We start from the raw sequence: 27,876 nt of genomic DNA, 5'->3' as shown, positions 1-27,876 counted from the left end.
AATTCTACTACATTGCGATCAGAAGTGTTTCTATACTAGTTGATTGTTCCGTTTTCTTAAAAACGTGTAGTCTGACACAGAATGGAATAAAAAGCAAGAACAAAAACATTTACTTTTCATATACTGTTTTTTAACTTCAACGTAAGGTCATTATGACCGTAAAATAAAAAATAAAGATAAAAATAGAAGACCAACTGACTTTTTCAGCACTGCCCTGGATTTCTTCTCACCCCTCCCCCACAGCTATCTGTCATAAGTGGTGGGGGTGTGGCCTCTCCTCTTCCTACATGACGCCAGTCTCTGTATTTGGGGCAGGATCACAGCGCTGCCATCTAGTCACTGCAGGCCTAAACTCCCATAATGTAACACTATATGGTATGCATATGCACAAGCTCCTCCTAGCATTGCTGAATGTAAGCAAGAACTACAACTAGAAAATTGTGTCAGAGCCACAGACCTACATTGAAGACAGAGTAGGCTGTATGTGGGGACACACCTAGTATGCGTGGAAAATCAGGACTAATCAGCACTAGCCCTGCTTTTTTTTCATTTTTATTTTTTTAGCCTTTTTGAAGTACAAGTTAAGAAGGGCTGTAAGTATTTTGCTCATCAGAGGTCAGTTTTAATTATATATCACTCATTACAGTATGCGATTTATCTGTTTTTTTGTGTCAGTCCCGATTCTCAGGCAGGCCCACCTCCTGTTTACGTTTGGTTCCCCCCTGAAGCCGGGACAGTGATGCCCTGCCCAATCCAGCCAAAAAAATCATGGTGCTTGCCACATCCCTACCCATGAAGTTGGACAGCGCTGCCTTATGCTGGGAATACACAATGAGTTTTTTCCGGTCGATTTTCCGTTCAATTGATTTTTGATTCATTTTTCCGGTCAATTTCCCGCTCGCTTCTCTTATCTTTTCTTATCAATTTCCATCCACTTCTTTGATAAATCTAGCAGTGAAACGATCGAAAGTGAGATCGAAATCACATTGGCAATTATCTATCGAACCAAAGATCTGCCAAAATCGACTGAAAATCATGTATTCACAGCATTACAGTATTAAACTAGGTACTACATGACCAGCATAAGGCTAATTTTATGGTCATAATACTTTGCAAAATAGATCAGATATTCGATTCAATAAAACCATTGAATAGGACAAGAATCTACCAAATCTACCAAAAAAAAGGCCTGCTCAATCAATGTTTGATAATTTTATAAAACGAACATTGATAAGTAAAGGCTGTTCTTTATCCAAGCAGGCAAGTACAGAAGAGGTACAGCTGAATAGATCGTTTCATCAGAAAAAGATATAAACAGATTGCGCTCACCACATTCCCAGGCTGACCCGTTATGGACCAGCACATATGCATATGGCTCCGCCAATCAGACGGGACTGGGTTCCTAAAGCCTCTCCTCAAACGTACATGTAAAAGCAAACAAACTCCAGATAGTACAATACTGTTTCCATCAGCAAATCCATGCAGTCCACCACCAGCGTGATCCCGGAAACTTCCCCTCACCACACTGTGCCACCTTTCACTGGCAAGCAACCTTACCAGATATGTTGTCTAACCCAGCACAGACCAGCAATCTTTGCATGTATGTATATGCTAGTTTATTGATTTATTTGTCTAAGGGGTGCAATCCCCTATTGGTTACAGTGATCCAGTTATTGTTGGTATTTGTTATCCTGATCTAAAGCGCACTTTAACCTTTTAAATAAGAACAGAAGGGGGCCATGGTAGGAAGTAAGACAAGACACACAAGATTTATATTGCGCTTTTCTCCTGGTGGACTCAAATTGGCAGAGCTGCAGCCACTGGGGTGTGTTCTATAGGCAGTAGCCGTGTTAACGAGTGTTGTCCAAGGTCTCCTCACTGAATAGATGCTGGCTTACTGATCAGGAAGAGCTCAGATTCTAACACTGGTCTCCTGTGTCAGAGGTATACAGAGTATACAATTAGCAATTTTGTAGCACACACCTAACAGCAACCGCAATACAATCACATTTGATCAGATTCCTGCTGGAATGTGATCTATTATCTAGCGGTGTAAGGTGGCGAGCAGGTAAACGATCATTATAAGGCAGATACAGATCATTTACCTGATCTACAGTGACATCAACATATGGAGACCTAGAGGGGACTGTAACCATCAGGAAGGAATAGCAGAATATTGTCTCTGAGCAGTACGGTATATATAATACAGCGGTGTAATGAGATAGTATGCTGTGCACAGTCAAGGCCAAGATGATAAACAGCTCAGAGCAGGTTATCTTTGTCATATGTAGAACTGTTTATATCACAACAGGAAGATTACGAGGTGATATGTCAATGCATCAAAATTCTATAAAATGTCACAGGAATTCAGAAATTGCATCAGTGAGGAAGAGTTAAGTGACATACAGCAGAGTCCAGCTCGCTAGAACCAATATTCAGTCCACTGCTTGGCACTAAATAAATACAGTACATGCGGGGTGACCAAATCCCATAATAAAGCAAACAAATTGTAAAAGATTATATTTTAGCTCTGCACACTGCCTTCATGTCAAAGCAGTGCACTGTTGCTGAGATATGGGAACTTATTAATAAGAAATGAAAAGAAGTGCCAACGTCTGTATAGAGCTTTTCTCCTGTCGGACTGCAAGCGCTTGAGAGCTGCAGGGGGTGCTCAGTAGGCCAACCTGGAGAGTTAGGATAAACTAGGTCAGCGAATGATGGATTCCTTTCTCTTCACTTTCTTCAACAGTTATTACCCTATCAGTCTTCATGTTATGAAAAGAAAAGTTTTGTCAAGCTGGTGATTATCACACATGAACCAACATATACGCCAGCAATCACGTGGGGCGCAAATCCGGAGCCAGCGTTGGACACTGACAGGTAAAATATACTACACCGGTTCCAGGGGGAGGGGGGGGGGAATTAGGGTCTTGTCGTGTGTGAACATTTTACATTTGGGGGGCAGCGGCCTCACAAGGTCGATTCACGATCGATTTCAGCATCATCAGCCTGCAGCGTGTGGGCAGACAACAAATCTTTCTCCGATCAGAAAGAGATCTGTCTCTTGGTCAATCTGCCACTACATCGCCTGATATTCTATATGCCTACGTGTGTGAAGGTGCCCAATTAATGGTACAATATTTTCCTTAGATGTGGTCAATCAGATTTGTGGGATTATTAGTAATCAGAGGTTAATTTTCAATTATTCCCATAAAGGGGTCAATAAGGGCATTTTCCCCCTTCACAAAATTCTTAAGAAAATTCCGTATTTTAATCGACCATAAAATTGATTTTCTCCACATACTGTGTGTTTTTCTGTACGATTAAAATTGTAAAAAAAAAAAAAATCTGATCTAATGGTCACATCTGAGGGAAATCATTTACTGGTAATGGGGGGGGGGGGGGGAGAGAGAGAATGTGTTTAATACACAAAGCTGTGGTAATATTGGGGTGCACAGACAACGCACAGCAATATCACTGTTACTACTGCCAGCAGTGTATTGCGCGTTGTACAATTAGTGTGACCAATGGTACATGGGTAACGCGATCATCACGCCAATAACATGTTGTGCAAATAGCATAACGTGCGTTACCATAGTAATGATCACATCACCCATGTACCGTGGGTTGCACTTGTTGGACAACGTGCAGTACACTGCTGTCGAGTGTGAACAGTGATTTTGTCGTGCGCTGTCTGTACACCAACCCCTATGACAGACAGGCTCACCACACACCAAGATGGAGGAAGGAGAGAGAGAGAGAGAGAGAGAGAGAGAGAGACACTAAACCTCATTGCAATGAAAACAGCATCCCTGCTTTTCTCATTATCATAAGACCATTTCTATCTTGTATGCTAGAATGTGACTACCAATCACCTCAGGTTAAATATCGCAGTTGTGAGTTCAGGCAACGCTTCAGGTAAACTGAGCAGAACAGGACTCCAGAGACACAAAGTTTATGTGGAAATTCAGCTAAAGAAAGAACACTGCTGTGCATAGTAAAAAGCAATTTACAAATTTACCAATTAAGGTCCACTGAAAGTTCTCCTATGAAGTCATTAACACCATGATCAGGTCATTAGCAGCAGTTTGCTATCTGCATTTTTCATCTGTTATCACACATTAGAAGCATTATTTTCTGTAGGCAAGAACATTTACATTTGTGAATGATCAAACCTTGGTTTTGACTGCCCTCTGGTGGCAAAAGAGACCAAAGACATAACACACCAATGGAAAAAAATATTATATCCATGTCTGGCTCTGGGAACTGTAACACGCTTCTGTACTATGCGTCTGCATTGGAATTATTGTCCTTTTCCATGGAAAATGCTGTTTTCCATACATATGGAGCCAGCTCTGGACAGGAAATGATCTGAGGAGAAACCACTCAGACTTGGGAGCCTTACATCTCCTCAGACAGTTTAGTTTTTGGGCTTTTTTATACTGTTTGAGTCAATAAGAGACAGATCCAGACAAAGGTCTGGCAGATAAATTGATTTGTCCGCATTACTATTTAACAAACTGCAATACTGCTTAGTACGCTTTGCTTTATACAAAGCAGTAAGTGATAATTCTGGCTCAAAGTGTACCTGAGGCAATATGTGACATGATGAGACAAACGTGTATGTAAAGTACAAACTATACTACTAACCAGGCTGTTTTACTTTATTTATTTTGTTGCCTGAAAGAGTTAATATCTAGGCATGGAAGTGACAGCTTCTGTCTTGTCAGTACCTTGTCAGGAATACAGTAAACATCCATGATAAGCTAATTACAGCCATACAAAATGTTCCTGGCAGAATACAGCTTCTGAGGGCAGGGAGAGATAAAACACGTGAACTATTGCCCTTTTTCCAACCCTGGGTCACACAGACTACTGATTAGAGTAAAATATATACTGATTACAGTAAAATATCCAACCTACATTGTAAATGTTTCATTATAAAAGAATACCATGAGATATTTTAAAAAGTCATTTTTAAGCAGGGCCGGGCCGAGGCATAGGCTGGAGAGGCTCCAGCCTCAGGGCGCAGTGTAGGAGGGGGCACACAAATTATTCAGCTGTCATTCCTAATTGTGTTTTAAGCAGAAAGAAATAAGAAAAGGGGATACATAGCAGTGACTGCAAGACAGTTGGGGAGGTTGTGGGCCCTGTGGCACCTCTTAGTCTAATAGCAATCAGCGTGTGATGGCTGGGGTGGGAGGGATGGGGGGCGCACTTTGGTGTCTCAGCCTTGGGTGCTGGAGGACCTTGTCCTGCCTCTGTTTTTAAGAGTAGGAGGATAAATATAATTGTTTATCTCATCAGTTTATTTTCACCGCAGGTTCACTTTAAACAATGATAAATTACTAGAGCTACAAATTACATTTTTCCTATGTTGAAGTCACTTAAGGTAGCTATACACTGGTCGATTTGCTATCAGATTCGACCAACAGATCGATCCCTCTCTGATCGAATCTGATCTTGCCTTTATTGCAAACAGATTGTGAATCGATTTCAGCATACATTACCTGCTCCGCCGGTGCGACTCCCCAGGTCTCCGCTGTCTTCTCCGCTTTGGTTTGGTCTCCGGCAGGCTTCACTTCTTCCTGTCTGGGGGAAGTTTAAACAGTAGAGCACCCTCTGCTGTTCAAACTCCCTGCCGGGACAGGAAGAAGTGAAGCCTGCTGGATCCGGAGCCCAGCGTGGAGAAGGAGCAGCGGTGACCGGGGGGATACGCGCCGGCGGAGCAGGTAATGTATTGCGTCGGTCGTCGGGCACTGGAACGCTGCTAGCGACGCGCTCCCTACCCGCGGGCGATCAACGGTAATTTCCCGCACGGAGCGATCGACGAGATCGATCTATTTCGGAAAGAAATAGATTGAAATTTAGCGTTAACGTTTTGACAGCAGATTCGATCCCAGTGATCGAATCTGCTGTCGATCGACGGGGAATCGGCCTAGTGTATGGCCAGCTTTACAGTAGGTAGTACAAAGCTGACAGGTCTGACAATCTTTAGCCTAATCCATACTCTTCATGGGAGATAATCAGTATTACCTTTAATCTTTACAAAAGTAATCTCTGGACTGGATCTGGCGGCCAGCCTCCCTACTCTTGTGTGTATTATTTTAGTAGTTGGACTGAGCAACTGCTCTTTAGTAAGTGCTTTTGTAAATAAATGCTTATAACACCCCCCCCTCGCATGAGGAAATGGACTAGTCCAAAAACTGTCAGATCCGTCAGCTTTTTACTACCTACTGTAAGTGAAAGCAACATAGGAAAGGAGTTATTTATAGTGTATTTTAATCAGGGAGAAACCTACATTTGATTAGATACTTTTAAACAAGGCATTGCTTAGCCACTTGCTGGAAGTCATCATTTGCTCTGGTAATGCTGTATATTTTTTTTCTCGTATCTGTAACAAATCTCACAGATGTCCAATTTTCTCGCAGACAGAATGTGGCAATCCTAGCCCTAGCTTAGCTTTGTTAGGAATACAGTTTAGACCATGAGAGATGTGATGGATCAAGGCTTTCCAGAACTGCCTCAGTCTATGAAGAGATGGTGCGGTATCTGCAGACAGATATGGATCAGTGATGCAGCAGAGTGCTGGGAAAGTCATACTCTGTTTCCTGAGCTGGGTGAATGATGGGATTCTGACATGCTCCATGCTGTGCAGAGCAGTGAGTGAAACACTACAGACAGTGCTGCCCTGAAGTGGAGGATGAAGAAGAAACGCAAGCAAGGAAAGTGCAAACAACAAATCGTCAAGAGTCAAACATGAGTTACCCAGAGCATCTACATCTGAGACTGCAGGGAAGGAAGGGTTAAACACAACACAACAGAATTAAAGTCAATGTGAAATATTGCTGGTCTATTCACTAGTCACACCTCAGCCCTGAACACATGGCTAATCATAAGCCTGGACTCTGTTTATCGGCCAGGAAATTATGCACATCCCACCAATAATCACTACTGGTAACGCATCAGATCTCTGAAATATTTGGCGTTGGTCATCATGTGTAAAGGGAGAAAGCGAATTAGCAAAAATCAAAACAGCCTGTACATTTAAGGCAGAGGTGTCAAACTCAAATACACAGCGGGCTGAAACTGAACACTAGGCCCAAGTCATGGGCTAACCTCAATGTCTAATGGCCACCTCCCTCCCTTATAGGGAGTTGAATGATATCCCTTCAATATACTGTTCCTTGGTGTCTAGTAGCAGCTCCTTCCCCTGTAATGTTCCCTGGTGTCTAGTGGTCCTCCTTTGTACTCGTAAACATTACCCTAGTGTCACCTTTCCTCCCCTATTCAATTCCTTGGTGTTGAGTGCTTTCCACCTCCCTTCCCCACATGACTTCCCTGGTGATCTAGTGCTTCACCTCCAACATAGCTTCCCTGGTGGTCTACAGTAGACCAAACATAATGCAAAGTAGAGAAAAAAAAAACATTGTGGGCCAAATTTGACCAGATTTGGTTCAAAGATTAACTTGTATGATTTAAAGGGGGAAAAATTGCATGACAACAGTGAGAAATCACATCAACTAAATCCCTGCCTGTTTCATAAAGAAACCTCATGATTTGAGTGCTCAGTCTGTACACTTCAAGGACAAACAATGTACCTTTGGTTGCGCCAGCCGCTCCCAGGTGGTAAATTGCTCCGAGAATTAACCAGAAGGCCTTTTGCTCCTCACTAGAGATTCCCAGGATCTTCATAGCAGCCTGCAGTTTACCGAACAGCTGTGCCGACTTCTGCTTATCTTCTGCCTGTGGACAATATGGACAGCGCTGTTCGAGAACAGATTTCCTTTCTGCTAATATTAGAAGCTCATCTAAAGACTGCATTTTGGACACATTAGCCATTTTATGAGTCTCCCTTATTTATGTGACCTTGTGCATGAACTCCAATGAAAACACAACACATGCCAGCGAGTAGAGCTGGCGGGGGTTTGATTAAATGAAAATCAGCTGCCAAACCCTGGTATAACTATCCAACAGCTGGAAAGCCCTTCTGTAATAACTATTCAACAACAATTAAAAGACTAAAGATGGCAAAACTTCAGTTTCCTATTCTGCATTGGGCCTGTGACAGAGCAGCATTCAAGCCCAACTAAACCCAGAAATGAACAAGGCAAATTCCTAAAGTAGTTGTGTTAATTAGCATTATTTCTACCTTTGAAACGGAAGGCTTTAAAGAACTATAGTTTTTTTTTATTATTATTTAAGATACATAAATGTAAATGTAGATTTCTCCCAGAATAAAAAAATGCTCTATAAATGACCCTTTTACTATGCCACTGTCGCTTACAATAGGTAGAGAAAATCTGACAGGTTTTGGACTAGTCCCATCTCCTCACCAAAAGCACTTACTGAATGGCTGCTCAGTCCAACTACCAAAATAGTGTGCAAATGAGTAAAGAAGTTGGCTGACTTCTTTGTATAGATCATTGATCATTCCCAGGCAATGTTCTAGTAAATAAAAGTAATCTCCCATGAGAAGATGGGCTGGTCCAAAATCAGCCTCCTACTCTTTTGCACAGTATTTTGGCAGTTGAACTGAACAACTGCTGTTTAGTAAGTGGTTTTGTAAATACCTGAAAATCCGCCTGAGGAGATGGATTAGTCCAAAATCAGATCTGTCAGATTTTCACTACCTACTCAAAGTGACCGCAACAGAGGAAAAAAGTAATTTATTGTGCATTTTACTATGGAAGAAACATACATTATGCAGGCCTTTTAAATTTTTCCACAATAGTGGTGCTTTAGATAGGAACTCGCGTAGTTGTGCTTGCCTGTAACTCTGCACTTAAAGTTGTCTGAAAGTCAGCATTTATTCTTTGCTCTAAAAGATTATTTAAAGCCTAAAACCTACTACCAGAAAACAAAAATGTTAGCAGAACAGCACTGAAACAGTTAAACACAGCACTTTCTTCTTCAGTGGGAAACTTATTGCCGAAGTTAGATCTGAACTCAAGTGATTACATTATCTTCTTTATGTCTGCTTAGCAGCTAGACAGCCACTATTAGTAAACATTCCTGTGCAGTGTTTCAGCTTGCAGGGATAGCAGGAGGTAGAAACAGCAGAAAAATCTCCCTAGGTACATTTTGTAAAACATAGGGTTGCCTCTTTAAAACAGAAGGTATTTGCAATTATTCAGATTGGAGTGAGCAATTGAGGTGGTCCCACAGTGCATCACTGGTGAATAAGCAAATCATCCCTTTGTGGTCCCTGATAGCTAAACATCTGCAGAACTGCTGGAATGCAATAATATGTCAGCTTGTTAAAAATTACAGAGCCAAACTAATCCAACATGCATACAGACAGTTTAAGATGGTTGTTTCTCATCAGTGCATAGTATGGATTAATATGGTTCTATGGGGTAGGACTTGAAACTGCGCTAAATAAAGATTGCATTTTTCCCTGTTTCAATGAATCCATTAAGTGACGTCACTTTATTTTTGCTTTTGTGTAGAACCTGAAACACCCAGAGTTACAGACTGACCAGCAAGCTCGTGTTGACTCAGAACTAGCCAGCAGGGACAAAAAAAGTGATGATTTGCATATTCAGCAGTGATGCATTGTGGGCCACCTCAGAGCTCAGTCCAACCTGAATAATCACAAATAACTTTTGGTTTAAGAAGGTAAAATGATGTTTTACATACCACCGCTTCTTGTAAACATGGTTTCTACTGTAAAGGCAAGCATGTTGGGAAATTAAGTCTGGCATCTCTTTTATGCCTTAAGTGATCACACATGAATGACTACCTTCTGAATCCAGTGAGGAGAAAAGAGCTGTGAACAGTTTCAGCTTCCCGTTTACATTTGGTCCATATTCTTTCCACTGCTTTGCTTCTATAAACTTTTACATTCAAGCATCAACTTGACTAAAGTTAAACTTTGCCTTGTTAGATTTTGATTTAGCTGAGCTTTGAAGGACACCTGAACTAAGGAGGCTATGGAGACCGTCATATTTATTTCTTTTTAAACAGTTTGGGACCGCCACAGGTTAAAACTATGCCGCACTTAAGGGGAGATAGGATGATGCTAGAAATAGAATTTTGCACTTTGCCCGCTTTCTCTTCAAACACTCAACCATGCAGTTTTTATTTATTTTTTTAGCTCATAGGACCCTGATTGGTTGTTTGAAGAGAAAACTCTACAGAATCTGGGCATCATGTCTGTAGACCTGTTTCAGGTGGGTTATGAAGAGAGTGTTTTTGCTTGATTGCCAGCGTAATCTAGCAATCTAGCCATTAAACTAGCGATTCTGAAGCCTCCACAGCTTTCTAAGGACCTTATGGAAAGTTGTGAGCAATAAACTCTTGAAACACTCAAATTTCCACTGACCCTCGATGCGAAAGAAAATGATCATGCAAAGCCAGCAGCTTCTTGTCAATTAGCCGACAGCTGGTTAATTAAACAGCAGAGTCTTTGATTGGCTCAGTGTAATACTCTCCCAGGGTCCATAGAGATTTGAGTACAAGGAGAACTGGCCACTCATCACTAGTTCATACTACAACAAAAGCCGCGTTTGGAGATATATTCTCAATTCCTCTTCCCTTGACAACGACAATATTTTAAAACTCTTTAGAGAGGAGCTGCACATCACCAGATGTGCAAAATGTATCTCATCTCAAAACTGAAACAGGAAGAAGAAGTTTGAAAGAGGTTTTGTTTATTTTTATCAATATAGCTGGTTAGGTGGCAGAGTGACAAAATGTCGCAGCAAGTAAATCTTCCCAACGGAGATTTATGGAGGCTGCCTTATTTATTGCCTGTTAAACAATACCGGTTGCCTGGCATTCTGCCGTTCCTCTGCTTCAAATACCTTTAGCCACGGATCCTGCATAAGCATGCAGATCACGTTTCAAACAAAAATCTGACTAGATAGCTGCATGCTTATTTCAGGTGTGTGACTGAGGTGCTACTGATGCTGAAATAATCATCAGGACTGCCAGGCAACTGGTATTGATTAAAAGGAAATAAATATGGCAGCCTCCATATACGTCTCACTTCAAGATCCTTTTAAAAATGTTAATGTTTATGTTCCCCGCAAGAAACAAACACAAAAAAAAGCAGGGTATATAAATACCACTGTTCTCCTCGGGCTTTCTTAGGTAAGCACAAAGCTGTCATTAACTTGCCTCCTCATCCTCTTCCTATAATGCAAGTAGAGATGTGCCAGCCCTGCATTCCCCCATCGTGCCCCACCCGGCTACTTTTTCATGCCATCCGGCTGGAAAAAGTTTCTGGGGAGAACACTGAATACACTGATTTAAAAAAATTTAATTCTACAAATTTTCAAATTAATCTAATTATTAATATCAATCAAGAACTGCTATATTATTAATATAATCATGAATGATCCATGGAGTTCCATAAAGATGCCAAGTGTGTGTCAGTGCCAGGCACTACTTACTTTGGAAGTGGAGGTGATGCCAAACACATTGTTTTCTGCCAGGTGGTTGAGGTGAAGCTCGGTCCTATATGATAAATACATCTAGATTACTTACAATTACCAACAAGCAATAGATGGAGAAAGCAGTGATAACATCTGTCAAAGTGGCCCAGGTCACAGGTGGTACTGAGTCAATATCTTGTTATCCCAAATAGCTGTTGAAACCAGTCACTATGTTAGTAGATAGTTAAACCTCTGTCAGCTTCATTAGAACATATTTAAGTCCAGATGAAATGAGCAGCTAACTCATGTGGCATTTAGGCCTCTTAAATGTAAGTGTAGCCTGAATGTCTTAAAATTAGTTGGTGATTAATAATGTCACAATATTCTCACATTATTTTACATGAAAACTGCAATTAAGATTTTCCAACTTACTCAAGCCTGCTAACTTATGATCACTCCGCCTTTCAGACTCATGCTGTCTTCTTCATAAGAGTTCTTAGAGCTAGACAGCATGAGTCATCAGAAGGGAAGGTGTGAGGTGATGCCCCACCTCACAGGGGAGTCACCAAGTTGATCTGAATTTTCTGCTGCTAGTACTGTGTAGTTGATTTTAACTGAAGTATTTATGTCATTGAGAACATTTTCAAGGCATGAAACAGCATCTGTGGTTTTATTAAACACTTTTGTTCTCAATATATTAACGTAATACATATGGTTTTACTACAAGGTCACTTTAAATCTGAAGTTACCTGCTCTTTGCGGATTGCCATAGAGTATATTTGCATTACCTATCTATAATATAATAATAATATAGTGCATGTGTAGAAAATCCCTAGATAACAGTTATGTGGAATAGTGTTATTAAAGAGGAACTCCAGTGAAAATAATTTAATAAAAAAAGTGCTTCATTTTTACAATAATTATGTATAAATGATTTAGTCAGTGTTTGCTCATTGTAAAATCTTTCCTCTCCCAGATTCACATTCTGACATTTATTACATGGTGACATTGTTACTGTGGGCAGGTTATTTAGCTGTTTCTAGCTGTTAGACAGCTGTAAACAGCCATTTCCTGTCTGTGAACATTGTTACATTGTGGCAGTTTGCCAGGAGTACCGCGGTATTCAGAGCCTCTTGTAGGAGGGGTTTCAGCACAAAATTAGTCACACAGCGCCCCCTGATGGTCTGTTTGTGAAAATCATTCTATTTCTCATGTAAAAGGGGGTATCAGCTACTGATTGGGATAAAGTTCAATTCTTGGTTGGAGTTTCTCTTTAAAGTCTGATAACTACCAGAATCGTTATTTTAAGCACAGCTTGAGTTTCATTCATTTACCGGAGGGTGCTGTCTGCTCCAGCCAAGAGGTAGTAGAACACACTGAAGGAAGCTTCATTTTCTGGGCGTCTGGCCACTCTCAGTTTCTCCAATAGCATTGTCTGAAAGCGAACAATATATACCTCATGAGGAATGTGAGACAGCAACATATGCAAACTGATATTGGGCAACCTAAAGGAACATTTCCATAAAATGACCAAGAAATAACAATTCTTGGCAAAGAATCAGATCCACCAGGATTGATTATTTCCATTTGAGGAACAGAAAACACATTGTGTATCCATGGCAAGCTGATGCCACTGAGTAGAGCCATTCCATTCACCTCTGTATCAGAACGCTGCTGGTCAAAGTTTGTCAGCTGAAATGAAGCCAATGGAAACCAGCTGTTGTAGACACACAACAATGTTAGTGCACGCAGGTCTCATCATTCACTTGTACAAGAAACATAATTACACAGAAGCTTGCACTGAGCATTATTGGTTTAAACTGTGCAAAATTGAAATGTAATTGACTTGCATGTTTCTAGGACACAACACTGCTCAGGATGGATCTTATGTTCATTCAACTTTATAGACTATTAAAAAAGCTATAAACACGCATATGGGACATCTATAGTACAACAGAACCCCTTGTTTAAATGTACGAAAAAAATGATTTACATTACGGTAATTTATGAGGGTCATCTGAAAAGTAGCAGCCTTTTTCAATTAATCAATTAGAGAAACATTTGTATTTATTTTACTTTAGATACACTGCATCTTCTAGTTATTTCGCCATATAATTCGCCTCCTTTATTTAGTTCTTAAGAGGTGACGTGTCATGATGGGATAGACGTGTGTATGAACAGTGCCAAGCAAACAACTAGGTTCTGTTCCTTCTTTTATTTTTCAGCCTGAAACTGTTAAACATCCAGGTATGCAAGTGACCGTTTCTCCCAAGTCGGGAATTAGCTGGATTAGCACAAGACTCACTGATGAGGAACTACAGCCATAAAACTCTTTCCAGGCAGAGAAAAGCTTGAGGGAAGGGGATTGATAAAAAAAAGGTCAATAATTCATATATTTAAGCTATGGGACACAGAAAGACTGTCATTGAAGAGAGACAATAAGTTATTAAATCTACTTTATTTTAAGTTTTCAAACATAAAGTTAAACTGCCGGATATCTTTAAAAAAAAAAAATACATTTTTAGGAGCAGGAGAATAGACTGTCTCTCGGTGTATTTTCACCTCAGGTTCTCTTTAAAGTGTACCCGAGCCTAAGCTCAGGTACACAAAACCAGATACTTACCTAAAGAGAGGGAAGCCTCAGGATCCTATGGAGGCTTCCCTGTCTATTCTAATGTCCCCTGTCGCTGAGCGCGGCCCCCAGAAGATTAGCGACAATGCATTGACGCTAATCAGCTCAGGGCCACGCAGCTCCTCTTCCTTGTACATGGCTGTGCAATAGCAAACTGAGCTCGCCCACGCGTGTGCAGTAAGCCAGAGCCACGGGCTCCATGCTACTGCGTATGAGCGGACAGGCTCTCAAGGCTACAGCGGTGGCCATTAATACATAAGTAAATCTGCGTGGCCCTCTTTAAGGGGGGCACTCTCTGCAACGAGGGGCTGCTTACTAGAGAGGGACGCCTCACTAGGATCCTGAGGCTTCCCTCTCTACAGGGTAAGAACTTGTTTTGAACCAGAGCTTCGGCTCGGGTTCACTTTAAGAATGATTATATAGTTTACAAGGTTTTCAATCTTCATGTTATAGTATCATACTTCTCACCTCTGGATTGCAGGATTTTTTTGGGGGGTGGGGGGGGGAGCTTTGTGTTAATGCTACTGAACAAATAGTTACCACCTTGCAAAGGATGAGAAAAAGAGAGAACACCAAGAGCCCAATATAGTGTAGTATGTACTGGTAATGTATAATTGGAAGAGTAATAATAATAATTTAATACTCACAAACCAGGGTTACCAATTAGGCAACTACTTTCAAAGCAGGTGGGGAGATTGTCCTGACCCCACTCAGGATTAAAAAGTCGCTTTCTATAGTAGAAGAAGTAAAGGTACAACCCTCCACCAAGGGTGGACTTGATGTAGATAATACGATAACAGAGGCGCCAACAGGATAAAAAAACAATAAAAGAACTTAAAAACCCATCTTGGTAATAGAGGAGGTAGTGGTGGACTTGCCTCCTCCAAGCAGAACATACGACTGTGGATTTTCAGTCAAAACAATTTTATTGGATACTCCAAAGTGCAACGCGTTTCGCGGGATACAAACCCGCTTCATCAGGTAATAACAGATAGGCGTAAATAGCATCTGCCAGTATCATCAACACTGAGCACCTCTGTGACAGAGATGCTCAGCGTTGATGATACTGGCAGATGCTATTTACGCCTATCTGTTATTACCTGATGAAGCGGGTTTGTATCCCGCGAAACGCGTTGCACTTTATTTGGAGTATCCAATAAAATTGTTTTGACTGAAAATCCACAGTCGTATGTTCTGCTTGGAGGAGGTAAGTCCACCACTACCTCCTCTATTACCAAGATGGGTTTTTAAGTTCTTTTATTGTTTTTTATCCTGTTGGCGCCTCTGTTATCCTATCTAAATAGTTACCAGCGTTCTGCAGTCACATGAAGAGTGGTGCAGGGAGAGAAAAGATTAACCTGCCAGATAGAAGTTAAACTATTTACATGAAAAAATATTCAGTGTGACGCATAACAGCAAACGTTCATCTCTCGTTCAATATGAATAGGCAACTCTCTCAAATTATGTTTCTGTGTGACAGCTGAGGACCCGTTTCCACTAGAGCAAATCTGCATGTGTTTCCTGCATGCAGATTCGCATAGACAATACAAGTGGATGGGACTGTTTCCACGTGTCAGGATTTCTGAGCGTTTTTCTGTGCAGAAAAAATCTGCACGGCAGAGCCCTCAGAACGCATACAATGTATTTAATAGGAAATTCGCATGCGTTTTCGTATGTTAATTTTACCGCGAATTTGCTAGCATTTTCGCATAAAATCAATGTAAAAGCATACAGGCTCTGACTTGGTTAAATTCGCATACTCATTAAAGAGACACTGAAGCGAAAAAAAAAATGATGATATTATGATTTGTATGTGTAGCACAGCTAAGAAATATAACATTAAGATCAGATACATCAGTGTAATTGTTTCCAGTACAGGAAGAGTTGAGAAACTCCAGTTGTTTTTTCTATGCAAAAAAGCCATTAAGCTCTCCGACCAAATTAGTCGTGGAGAGGGCTGTTATCTGACTTTTATTATCTCAACTGTTCCTGGACTATTTACTTTTCCTCTGCTAGAGGAGAGGTCATTACTTCACAGACTGCTCTGAAAGACTCCTTTTGAATGCTGAGTGTTGTGTAATCTGCACATATTATAGAATGATGCAATGTTAGAAAAAACACTATATACCTGAAAATAAAAGTATGAGAATATTTTCTTTGCTGCTAATCTTCTAGTAATTATTCATAGTACACAACCAATTCACTATATCATATTTTTTTTTTCGCTTCAGTGTCTCTTTAACATATGTGAAACCGCCTGCAAATTTGCGGTAAAATTTGCATCCGCGTGCAAATTTGTTTTTGCGTTTTCCGCGACTAATTCGCACCGCACTAGTGGAAACGGGCCCTTAAGCCTCATACACACGAGGCACAAAATCGCGGGCAAGAGGCAAAAAAAAAAAAAAAAAAAAGCAGTGACATCTCGTCGCCAGGTCCCTCTGTGCAGAAGCTGTACACACGGCACATAGAGGGACAGAGATGCGGCGGAAGCTGTCGCCGAAAGTTCCCAGTGACATCTCGTCGCCAGATTCCTCTGTGCAGAAGCTGTACACACGGCACATAGAGGGACAGAGATGCGGCGGAAGCTGTCGCCGAAAGTTCCCAGTGACATCTCGTCGCCAGATCCCTCTGTGCAGAAGCTGTACACACGGCACATAGAGGGACAGAGATGCGGCGGAAGCTGTCGCCGAAAGTTCCCCCCCCTCGCCGGAAGCTCGGTGCATGGTGTGTGGGTTGCTGTCACTAGTCCGCATACACACGCAGTACGTGTGGCGGACTAGCGACAGTTACGGCGACAGCTGTTGCCGGCAATTGGCCAAGTCAATCGCCTGGCGAAAACTCTGACTGGCAACGGTTCGTGGTGCACCTCATACACACAGAGGACCTGTCGCTGCAACATGCGCGTGCCACGTGTTTGTGGCGATAGTTGTGCCCCGTGTGTATGAGCCTTTAGAAACTTTTTGCAAGGGGACAAAGAACAAAAGGAAGACCTTGAGTTGCCAAAGATGGAATGTGTTTGGTCTTCCTGAAGCAATGGTTTAGGAACTGCCAGAGGGTTAATTTAGCTCTTCACCAACCCTCAACATTTCTGCAGCTGTAAGCTGGTAGAATTTGTTTCCTTGTAGAAAATTAATTCACAGTGCTGTGCACTTATGAAAAGCTGCTTAGTATCCTATGCTAATCCCTTCTGTGCTGAAGGCCAAAATCACACGCCACACCGGCTTACAAACCTAAACACATTTCCTCGGTTACTTGTAACTCTTTTAAGCTTTAAATGGTAACCTGCGGCACCAGGGCATGCTGTGCGTTCTGCAAGCTCCCCTCTCACCTGTATGGAAGCAGATGCCACTTGTCCGGCCTGGTCAAAGTCCAGAGAAATTATCTGGGAGAAGCGCGTGGCATTACCATTCAAATTGGTGCTGCTGTTGCCAAAAGCTTCCAGGATTGTGTACACGGCTTGCCACTTCTCAGCTGCAGGAGACAAGAGAGGATGGATGAGGAGTTCTAGGTGGAAAAAGACTACATGGCATTCTTTATTAACATTATGGACCTCTTGGTTACAACAGAGCGTAAAAGTGCACGGTAGCCAAACAGAAACCATTTGTAACTGAGAAGACTTTAATAAGCCAAAGCAGGATTGGATGTTATGGGACATTACACTTTACACATCATCATCACTCTCTGTTCTGCCTCACTGAATTAGCTTGTAGGAGTTTATTTTTCAAGATAATACTCAGCTACTGCATAGAGCATATGTTGGGTCAGTCAATACATTGCAAAGTGGGAAGTTAAAAAAAAAAAACTAGAAGATCATAAAATGATCGATATTAGCAGTGTATTTCACCCATGTTGTTGTATTCACTAGGATTCTTGCAGGTGCTGTCAGGAAAAAATAAAACAGACAGCAATAACTTCCATTATCTATAAACATGCTCATTAAAGCGGACCCAAACCATTGGTTTTAATTCAAAATATTTAGTTGCACCACTCTGACACATACAAATATACATAAACACTCCTTCAAGCCTACGAGCATTTCAGTGCATGCTTTTCGCCCTTCTCTTTTCATAACTAGGGTTATACAGGTGGCAGCCATTAGCAATTCCTCCTTTGCTGGACACCATCTACTCCACCAGTTTGCCGGATTATTTGCTGGCAATATGAAAGGAAGGGAGGGGTTTCTCCAATAAATGTAAAATATTTTATATTTGTCATCATGCAGCTGAAAAAAGGCTGCCATTTATTATTATAATTTAGAAAATAGATTTTATTTCTGAAATCTTGTATTTTTAGTTTGGGTCCATTCTAACAATAGGCTAAAAGGTTGTGAGAGAATATATATATATATATATATATATATATATATATATATATATATATATATATATATATATATATATATATATATATATATATATATATATATATATATATACACACACACATAAATAAATACACACCACACACACATAAAATTTAGTATTTATATAGCACCAGGACAAAAACTCTTTAAAACAGATACACCACAAATATCTTGTGAAACATACATGGCTATGCAGTTTATAAAACTACAGAGCACAGGAGCAGCACTTGTAGAATAGTGTCATCTAGTGGCTAAAAGTTGTGTTGCTTGCATAAAATGTTAAAGTGAATGTGAGGTGAGAGGGATATGGAGGCTGCCATATTTATTTCCTTCTAAGCAATATCAATTGCCTGGCTGCTCTGACGATCCTCTGTCTCTAATGCTTTCAGCCATAGACCCTGAACAAGCATACCAGACAAATCAGGTGTTTCTGACAATATATTGCCCGAACTGGACACATTAGCTGCATGCTTGTTTCTGGTATACTTCAGACACTACAGCAGCCACATAGATCAGCAGGACTAACAGGCAACTAGTATTTTTGCAAAAATAAATAAATATGGCAGCCTTCATATCACTCTCATTTCGGGTTTCAAAATGAACAAGTATTGTGGGCCCTTGCTCAGGTTTACAATGGTCACCTCCAACTGTAAGAGCCCTTTTCCACTAGCAATCGCTAAACACCAGCTATTGCGATTTTTCATTAATTTAATTAAGTGATTGCGATTTTACATCTGCAATACACTTGCATTGCAAAATCGCTCTCGGAATCTCTCCAAGAAGCAATTGCACTTAGTAAAAAAAAATGTTTTATTTATTTTATATGTATTTAATCGCTGTAGTGGAAAATACCTACTGTGATTCCTATGTTAAAGTGAACCGCCGGACTAAAAATCGACTCAGCAGCACTGAAAAGGCTTGGTGTTTCTTTAACAGTTTCACAGCATCAGAACTTTGTTTCTCTTATACAAGCCTCATTTTTAGCTGCACAGAAGAAAACTGCCTGGGCTTTTTTTCCCCTGATGCGGTGCAAAGCATGATGGGATTTCTGATGTTGTGGTTCTCGTTCTGCTGTTTTGGTGCAATTTTTTTTTTTTACATTTTGAATTTGACATTTGAAGCCTAGTGTGTGCAGCTGGGAGGGGTAATCAGGACACAGGACAGTTGGAACTGTGTATCCTGCTCCTTGTCACCTCCTTTCAACCAAAAAGATGGCTGCCCCCATGACAAAGATGGCAGCCCCCATGCATCACAAACATTTGCCTGTTCTTTTAAAACAGGCTGGGTAAGCGATTATATTACCTATCTTTTCTAATTAACATAACTAATGTAACTTGATGACAGTATGTTTGTTTAGGCTGAAGTTCCCCTTTAAGGTAGCAACCCTAGAGATTAAAAAAAAAAAAAAAAACACTAGCGTTTTGTGATTTTGCTGAATCGCAGTTTAGTGGAAAAGGGCCCCAAGACTTATTTGTCCTGTCCGAGCAGGACAGCTGGGAAGATGATTTTTAATGCTCTACGAGCAGCACCTAGCCACAGGGTAACAGTAGAGAACAGGCATACGCTGTAATATACCTGAGAGTATCTTCCCTGTGCTGCCAGATACTGTAGCCACATATTGGATGAGGTGCTGGCAGCTGGTGGTTTTACCAGATCCGCTACTTCCTAGTAAAACAATGGATTGATCCTGGCGAGTCATCAGCATATTCCAGTAAGCAGCCTGGGCTATGCCATATATATGAGGAGAGGTGTCTTCCTTACGACATCCCTTGAACATGTGCATCACCTACAGGAGGACAATGTGTACAGTTAACAAGAGAGCATACCAGAGTACTAAGCTTTAACAGTAAAGAGGGTGGAGACCGTGTGCTTTGGGACGCAGCAATAGCTTAAAGCTGGTAACATCACTTTTAAAATTGTAACACAGGGCAATAAAAGACTGATTCGGCAATCAACTTGTTGGGTGGTAATAGTGGTAGATTAAAGTGAACCAGAGGTGAAAATTAACTGATGAGATAAACAATTATATTTATCCTCCTACTCCTAAAAATTACTTTTCTAATTATCCCATGGTTTAATTTTATATTTAAACATTTACCAAGTAGGGTAGGTTGGATGTTTTACAGTCTCTAATCAGTTGCAGCCTATTACGTGTCCCAGAGTTAGAAAAAGGTCAATAGTTCATATATTTTATCTCTCCCTGCCCTCAGAAGTTAAATTCTGGCCGGGAAAACTTTTATGGCTGTAATCTATTTATCAGTAATGTTTACTATATTCCTGACAAGCTACTGAAAAGACAGAAGCTGTCACTTCCCTGCCTAGAAATTAACTCTTTCAGGCAGCAAAGTAAAACTGCCTGGTTATTAATATGTTTTGTATTGTACTTTCACATCTATCTCATGTCAAATATTGCCTCAGGTACACTTTAAGAACCACCTTATAGCATTATGTGGTCATCAATCTCCTGACGCCCCTCTCCTCTCCCGTTTTACCCCCACGCTGAAGTAACTTTCAACTGATAAATGGTCTGAAAATGATCCAAGGTTTATTGAATGGATATGCTAAAGTCAACAGATCACTGACAGATTTTAGTAAAATGATTGAATCCGTCGGAAATGGGGAACATTAATGTTATACACAACAAGAACATCTGAATATTGTATCATGGTTTTAACAGCTGCAATCTTTGCTCAGTAACTTAGAAGTAAGAATGAATTGCGATAAAACAACCTTCAGACTAAGATTTTTTTTAATTACTGGTTTACAAATCACAGATTAGTATACGGTTTGTCAGTTGGAGCCAGAAGTTTGATCGCTTGAGTAAAGACAGACTGCTGGGCACATCCTTCATGTTGTGAAACTAGGTTTTCCATTAATGTAGACCAATGTATCCTCTGACTTCAGTGAACTTCGGTTCATTGTGCCCACTGTGGAGAGCAATCTCTATGTCTTTTGAAACACGGTGCCCCATGATGCTTTGCAAATGAGTAATACAGCAACAGAGCTGCACCTGCACTAATCTTTACTTTTCTTAATGGATGCCTTTAATCTTAATTTGATGCCTGGGAATGTGAAAAGTTCCTGCTGTATTCTGCGAATGACATATTGCTGCTAGGAAACCGTCATTAAAAGGAATAGCAATTTTAAAGAATCATAGTTGGCTACCAAGTGAAATGATGGGTAACTTAACAATTACAAAACAGCTTTTGAAAGTTTGTCATGCTGATGCAAGTTTTGTTATATTTGTATATATGGACTAATAATTTAATGTGGCAGTAGTTACCATTCTTTCCTTTCATGCCTCAAAAAACATACAGGTAAGTTAACTGATGTCCCACCTAATTGGGTGAAGACTGTGGTAGGGGCATTAGATGGTAAGACCTTCTGAGGGACAGTTCATAGCATTATTTTTACAATGTTAACAAAGACAACCCACCAAAACTGCACTAGTGAAAATAAAAATAAAATGGGGGGGGGGGGTCTATAGGTTTTATTCCTTAGGACCGTGTAATTTGAACAGGGCTGTGGAATCGGTACAAAAATGCTTCGATTCAGTTTATGAAATTACCGACTCCATGTACCAAAACTGGCTCCGACTCCTCGACTCCGACTCCTTAGTCTAATACTTACCGGGGCTGTGCACTTGGTACAAAAATCACCCGACTAAGACTCCTCAGTCTATGGAACCACCAACTCCGGGTACCCAAAATTGCTCCATCTCCGACTCCACAGCCCTGAATTTAAAGATCGTAGAGTCTATAGTTTTTGAAGGTTCAAAACACTGAGACAATATGTGGAGGAGCTCAAGAGAGATGCAACCAGCTTGGGCGCACTCATTTCTCAGAGTAATGTATTGTATGTAACTGGCCTACTAACATTCAAATCTCTGCACAATGTATGCCCTGCATATCTAAAGCATTTGCTGAAACTGCATCACATTTTCCACAATTTCAGATCAACAGGATCTAATAACTTGGTCGCCCCCAGATTCCACCTCAAAACCTTTGGAGCCAGAGTCCTCTGTCAGCATGTCAGCCCTTACCCATTGGAACTCCTTACCATACCCAATAAGGACATCTCCATCCCTTGAGGCATCTAAATCCAAACTGGAAAGCCACTCGTGTAGTCTGACATTTATTATCGCTTGACTACTTCCTCTAGAACTTTTTTGGTAGTAAGCGTTTATCTCTAATCCTATGTAACAAAAAAATGATATCGATTATAGCAACCCTTTTGCGGACAATATAAGGGACCTAGGGAAGATTTTGCCTTATAACTGGAGTTGCCCTTTAAGATTTCATGGCATGACACTGGGAGGCAAGATTCTACAATGTAACAAGGCCACAACTCTTTGTTCTGAACAATATCATATATATGTCTCTCTGGTTTCCTGAAAAGGAGTAAAGCAACAGAACCGTCTGCAGGTCAGACAGCAAACGCAGCATTTTGTACTCTCCACTCAGCGATATAGCCTTCCCTTGTTTAAACCTCAACTTTCCAAAGAGCACTGAGTGCTTCACAGAACCGGCTTTCAGAAATGACAGGGTTGATGGAAGATAAGGGATGATTTTATTAGGAAACATGACTGCGACCATAATAAGGAATGAATGTACCTGCACATTTGTAGCTCTGGGGAAATTTTTAGTTGCCACGGCAACCAAGAGCACATTTAACTGGGAAACAGGAAAAGAATTGACATGGTTTGAATGACCTAGGCTGCCCTGACGCATCTCACTTCACAGCAAATTTATAATGAAACCTAGAGAGATTGATGTCTCGGAGCTGAAAAATAAGGGGTCTCTGCTGCTGAAGAGGAAGGATAATTTAAGAGCAAAATGGCATCTCTTGAGGCCTACTACTGTATTTCAAAAAGGAACCTAATGGAAAACACAACAGGAGCCAGCTTCACACATACCATCACTGGGTGATCAAATGCGCTCTGCTCAAAGGGGCCTGTCACCAGTTGTGCTGAACAGGGAATCAGGGAAAAGTGCCTCAGGGATAATTTGCATCTGGGGGGCCCTAGATCACCTGGAGCGATACATTGAGCAGCAGAGTACCGAGCTACTGGCGACAATGCAGAAATAACACTGTCAGAAGAAAGCAGGACTGTAGCCTTTGTAGAATATGGATCCTGAAGTAAAAATAATTAATAAAAAAAAAATGTATAGATAGCTTCTGAGATGCTTTTGCCTCTGCTTCCCTCTCTCAATGCATAAGGCAAAGCCAATACATCTAAGATAAAGAGCATTCTATTTTGGGGTGCCACAATGTATTCCAAAACTCACAGTAGCATGATCTCAGCAGAATTCATAAAAGGGTCTGTGTAAGTCTATGCCTTTTCTTTCACCTTCCTGTATGGTTTCTCCGGGCTCAAAGGGTTTATTATGGGCACAATAGATGGGCAGAAAAAGTTGTTTAGACAATAGATAACACTCAGGGGTGAAGTTAGCAGTTCATCCTCACTGATCTTAACTTTTCAAAAGTAGCAAACAAAACAGTGACAGGCAGAAAGGACTAGCATCCAGCAATTCAAGGGCAAATATTCAGGATGAAAACTTTTTATTAACAAAAGGCAATTGAATTTAAGCCTGGCTGCAAAAAAGAGGGTAAAAAATGCTGGGCCTAATTATGCACTTTAAAGCAAAATTCCAGTTACCCCTCTGTTCCTTTCCGTTTTATTTAAACAATCTTTAAAAAAGTGTCACACAGACTATTTAGGTCATTATTACTTTAATCAAGTAGTCCACAAAGGATCGGCACCACACAATGTGTGTATCAAGTAGCTCTTAAACTTTTATTGCATCTTTAAAAGTTGACAGGCAGCGACAGCCCGCTGTTTCGGCCTGAGAGGCCTTTATCAAGTTGCCAAGAAATGTCAAATACTTGAATATTTGACATTTCTTGGCAACTTGATAAAGGCCTCTCAGGCCGAATTAGCGGGCTGTCGCTGCCTGTCAACTTTTAAAGATGCAATAAAAGTTTAAGAGCTACTTGATACACACATTGTGTGGTGCCGATCCTTTGTGGACTACTTGATTGCATTGACCCTGTGGTACAAGGGTGAGGATCCAGGCACACACTTATTTACCACTGAGCGTTAGTGTGGGTGCTCCTGGATACACGTCTTCATTATTACTTTAATGGAAGTAACAAATAATAGTTTTGCTGTTTCAATAACTGACAGATTGGAGCCAAGGGTTTGTCTGACAGGTTTGGAGATGCCATCTTCCTCTCAGATCCGCTGAGTCTTCTGGAGTGGGCGGAGTAGGATAGGCAGTATTCAGTGGCCATTATTTCATGGGTCAGTTCTGTGGACAGTCACTGGATCCATGAGCAGGTTTGTATGTCAGTCATAAATGTTACTATTTTACCTTACTCGAGACAGGCATCTCTATGCAAGTCCGGTGACAAATGATCCTTTTTGGCTGGAGTTGTTTACAGGGTACCGTATGTTAAGTATCTGGTTCTTGTGATGTAAAGTGTATATTCAGGGGTTGGACAAAATAATGGAAAAACCTAACATTTTGGCATCATTATCTTTGAACATGTTTTAAAGGGATACTGTAGGGGGGGGGGAATGAGTTGAACTTACCCGGGGCTTCTAATGGTCCCCCGCAGACATCCTGTGTTGGCGCAGCCACTCACCGATGCTCCGGCCCCGCCTCCAGTTCACTTCTGGAATTTCTGACTTTAAAGTCAGAAAACCACTGCGCCTGCGTTGCCGTGTCCTCACTCCCGCTGATGTCACCAGGAGTGTACTGCGCAGACACAGACCATACTGGGTCTGCGCTGTGCGCTCTTGGTGACATCAGTGGGATCGAGGACACGGTAACGCAGGCGCAGTGGTTTTCTGACTTTAAAGTCAGAAATTCCAGAAGTGAACCGGAGGCGGGGCCGGAGCATCGGTGAGTGGCTGCGCCAACACAGGATGTCTGCGGGGGACCATTAGAAGCCCCGGGTAAGTTCAACTCATTTTCCCCCGACCCCCTACAGTATCCCTTTAAGCAATCAAAACTTTACATATGTTAATTTTTTTTGTTTATTATTTTTGTTATTTGATATGTTTAATTAAAATAATTGTTTTTTACAGATATTTAAACCTTGGTTAAAGTTGGTTATAATTTATAAAAATGGCAGATCTCTCAGACATTCAAAGAGGCCAAATTGTTGATGCTTGTATGGCAGGCGCTACTGTAACAGAAACTGCCCGAATGCTTGGCATTTCAAAAGGTACCGTCTCAAAAGTAATGACTGCCTTTAAAAGAGAAGGAAAAATATCCTTAGCAAAGCACAGCTGTGGCCGAAAGTCGAAGTTGTCAGAGAGACCGTCGGACTCTAAATCGAATAGTTAGAAAAGCTTGTAAGAACACGGCTCCTAAATTCACTGCAGAGCTGAATGAACACCTACAGAACCCAGTTTCCACAAAAACTATTCGTGGGGAGCTGCAAAAATCTGGATTCCACAGAAGAACTGCAATTAGAAAACCTCTGCTCTCAAAGACAAATGTTTCAAAGCTTTTAGAGTGGTGTAGAAACCACCAGAATTGGTCCCTCGAGCAGCGCAAAAATGTGATTTTCTCTGACGAATCATCGTTTTCCTTATTTCCGACCTCCAGCCGAGTGTGGACCGAGTGGACCTACACCATATTAAAATATATTTTGTTGATTTTCAAGGTGTTTCCATTATTTTGTCCGACCCCTGTACATAGGCCATATTGTAAAATGTATGGTTTCTCAACTGAATAAGATGCTGTGACATCACCTGATGCCCAGCCTCCGACACTAAGTATTATCAGGAGTAGGCTAGTGGAAGGGGACAGAGCTTTAAAATAGAAAACGTTACCACACTGTCATGTGAAGAAGAGTCTGTTGTACCGCCTATGTCTCGACAGCAGCAGCTGGTGGGTTGTGTCTTATCTGTGTGGCACATGATTATAGGACCTGCTCCAGCATTCTCATGCTTAGCACCATCACAGGGGGCAGGTTAAGCCTGAACAGCAGCAGTGTATTTGTTTAGGTCCCAGTCACCGTATACATACTAGTGTTTACTCGAAACTAAGACAATGTCATATATTAATGTTTGCTCCAAATGCTGTGCTAGGGCTTATTTTCAGGGGATGTTTTATATGTCTATGAACACACAAGTTGCTGTGCGTGTCCTCCTGCCTTCCCCACTGTGCCGCCTCTCCCTCTGCTGGATCCACCTCTGTGTCCCCCTTGTACCTGTAGTGTCCCCACTATATCCCTGTCTTCTCCGCTATCCCCTGTGCCCCGTGTCCTCTGCTGTGTCTTCTGCTGTCCCCCCTGTCCTCCTGGTGTCCCCACTATATCCCCTGTGCTCCTGTGTCCCCTGCTGTGTCTTCTGCTGTCCCCCCTGTCCTCCTGGTGTCCCCACTATACCCCCTGTGCTCCTGTGTCCTCTGCTGTGTCTTCTGATGTCCCCCCTGTCCTCCTGGTGTCCCCACTATATATCCCCGTGCTCCTGTGTCCCGTGTCCTCTGCTGTGTCTTCTGTTGTCCCCCCTGTCCTCCAGGTGTCCGCCAATGACCCCCTGCATCCTCCTCTTACTCCCAGCTCCATGCCGCTGTGTACCCGAGCTTCAGCCTATGGGGAAGAAGAATGGCAACGTGTGTTTATACTCAAGCTGATGGTCTCGCAGGCCGTCTATGGGACAATCACTGCACTCACCATGTAGCAGCAAGTGCAGTAATCGGCCCCCAGACAGAGCAATGGTCCCTCCCACGAGACCATTGTCTCCAGTAACAATACAAATAGACATACTTTTTTCCCCTTACTGCCGCTAGGGCTTACTTTGAGGGTAGGATTATATTTTGAGCATGCTCGAAAATCCTGCTAGGAGGATTATATTTAGAAATTCCTGCTAGGGCTTACTTTCGGGAGATATCTTAATTTCGGGGAAACCGGGTACTACATGAAGATACTGAGAATGATTTGGGCTTTTTTATTTCCTTTACACATGAATAGCATTTAAAAAATATTTGAAAAGAGAAACTGTAGTGAAAATAATTTAATAAAATTACTTGTTTTACAAAATTACTTTGGAAATTAATTAGGGTTTGCCCGTTGTAAAATCTTTCCTAGCCCCGGTTTACATTTTGACGTTTAACACAGGTGGAGACCTCTTTAGTCCCAGTAGGTGCTGCTTTGTAGAATGTTTGGTTGCTGAGAGTTCCAAAGTCAGTACAAAATATCCCTAGTCTCCCAGAATGCCTAGGGTTAGGATTCCACATAGCCAATCAACCTAGGCTAAACATCACTGGGAGGGGAGGGATACATACCAATATACAGCAATAAATGGATATAAATAATTTACTGCATTCTACTATATGTCACAACAGAGTCTCATTAGCACAGGAATAATCTATGATAATAAGTTTGTAAAGAATGAGTTTTATCTCCTCATGAGAAAGAAACTCTACAAAGGAGTGTTGACTGTCCCTCTCATTTGAATGGAGAAGAGGGGCTTATCATATATG

The 27,876-nt window shown here is 41.3% G+C and overlaps 1 protein-coding gene across 24 annotated transcripts in view; it reads right to left on the bottom strand.

Moving 5' to 3' along the window:
- Positions 1-27,876, bottom strand: part of MYO18A (myosin XVIIIA) — a 488,146-nt gene that overhangs the window by 275,576 nt on the left and 184,694 nt on the right. For all 24 annotated transcript variants that reach the window (XM_068270111.1, XM_068270110.1, XM_068270109.1 and 21 more), the window contains 5 exons: positions 19,952-20,162; positions 17,342-17,484; positions 12,716-12,816; positions 11,400-11,463; positions 7,602-7,746 (listed from right to left, as the gene is read on the bottom strand). In XM_068270111.1, the coding sequence (XP_068126212.1) occupies positions 7,602-7,746; positions 11,400-11,463; positions 12,716-12,816; positions 17,342-17,484; positions 19,952-20,162 (664 nt within the window). The remainder of the gene's footprint in view (positions 1-7,601; positions 7,747-11,399; positions 11,464-12,715; positions 12,817-17,341; positions 17,485-19,951; positions 20,163-27,876) is intronic.

The sequence above is a fragment of the Hyperolius riggenbachi genome, chromosome 2, assembly GCF_040937935.1.
Source record: "Hyperolius riggenbachi isolate aHypRig1 chromosome 2, aHypRig1.pri, whole genome shotgun sequence".
Classification (NCBI taxonomy): Eukaryota; Metazoa; Chordata; class Amphibia; order Anura; family Hyperoliidae; genus Hyperolius; species Hyperolius riggenbachi.
This window is presented reverse-complemented; position numbering and strand designations above follow the sequence as displayed.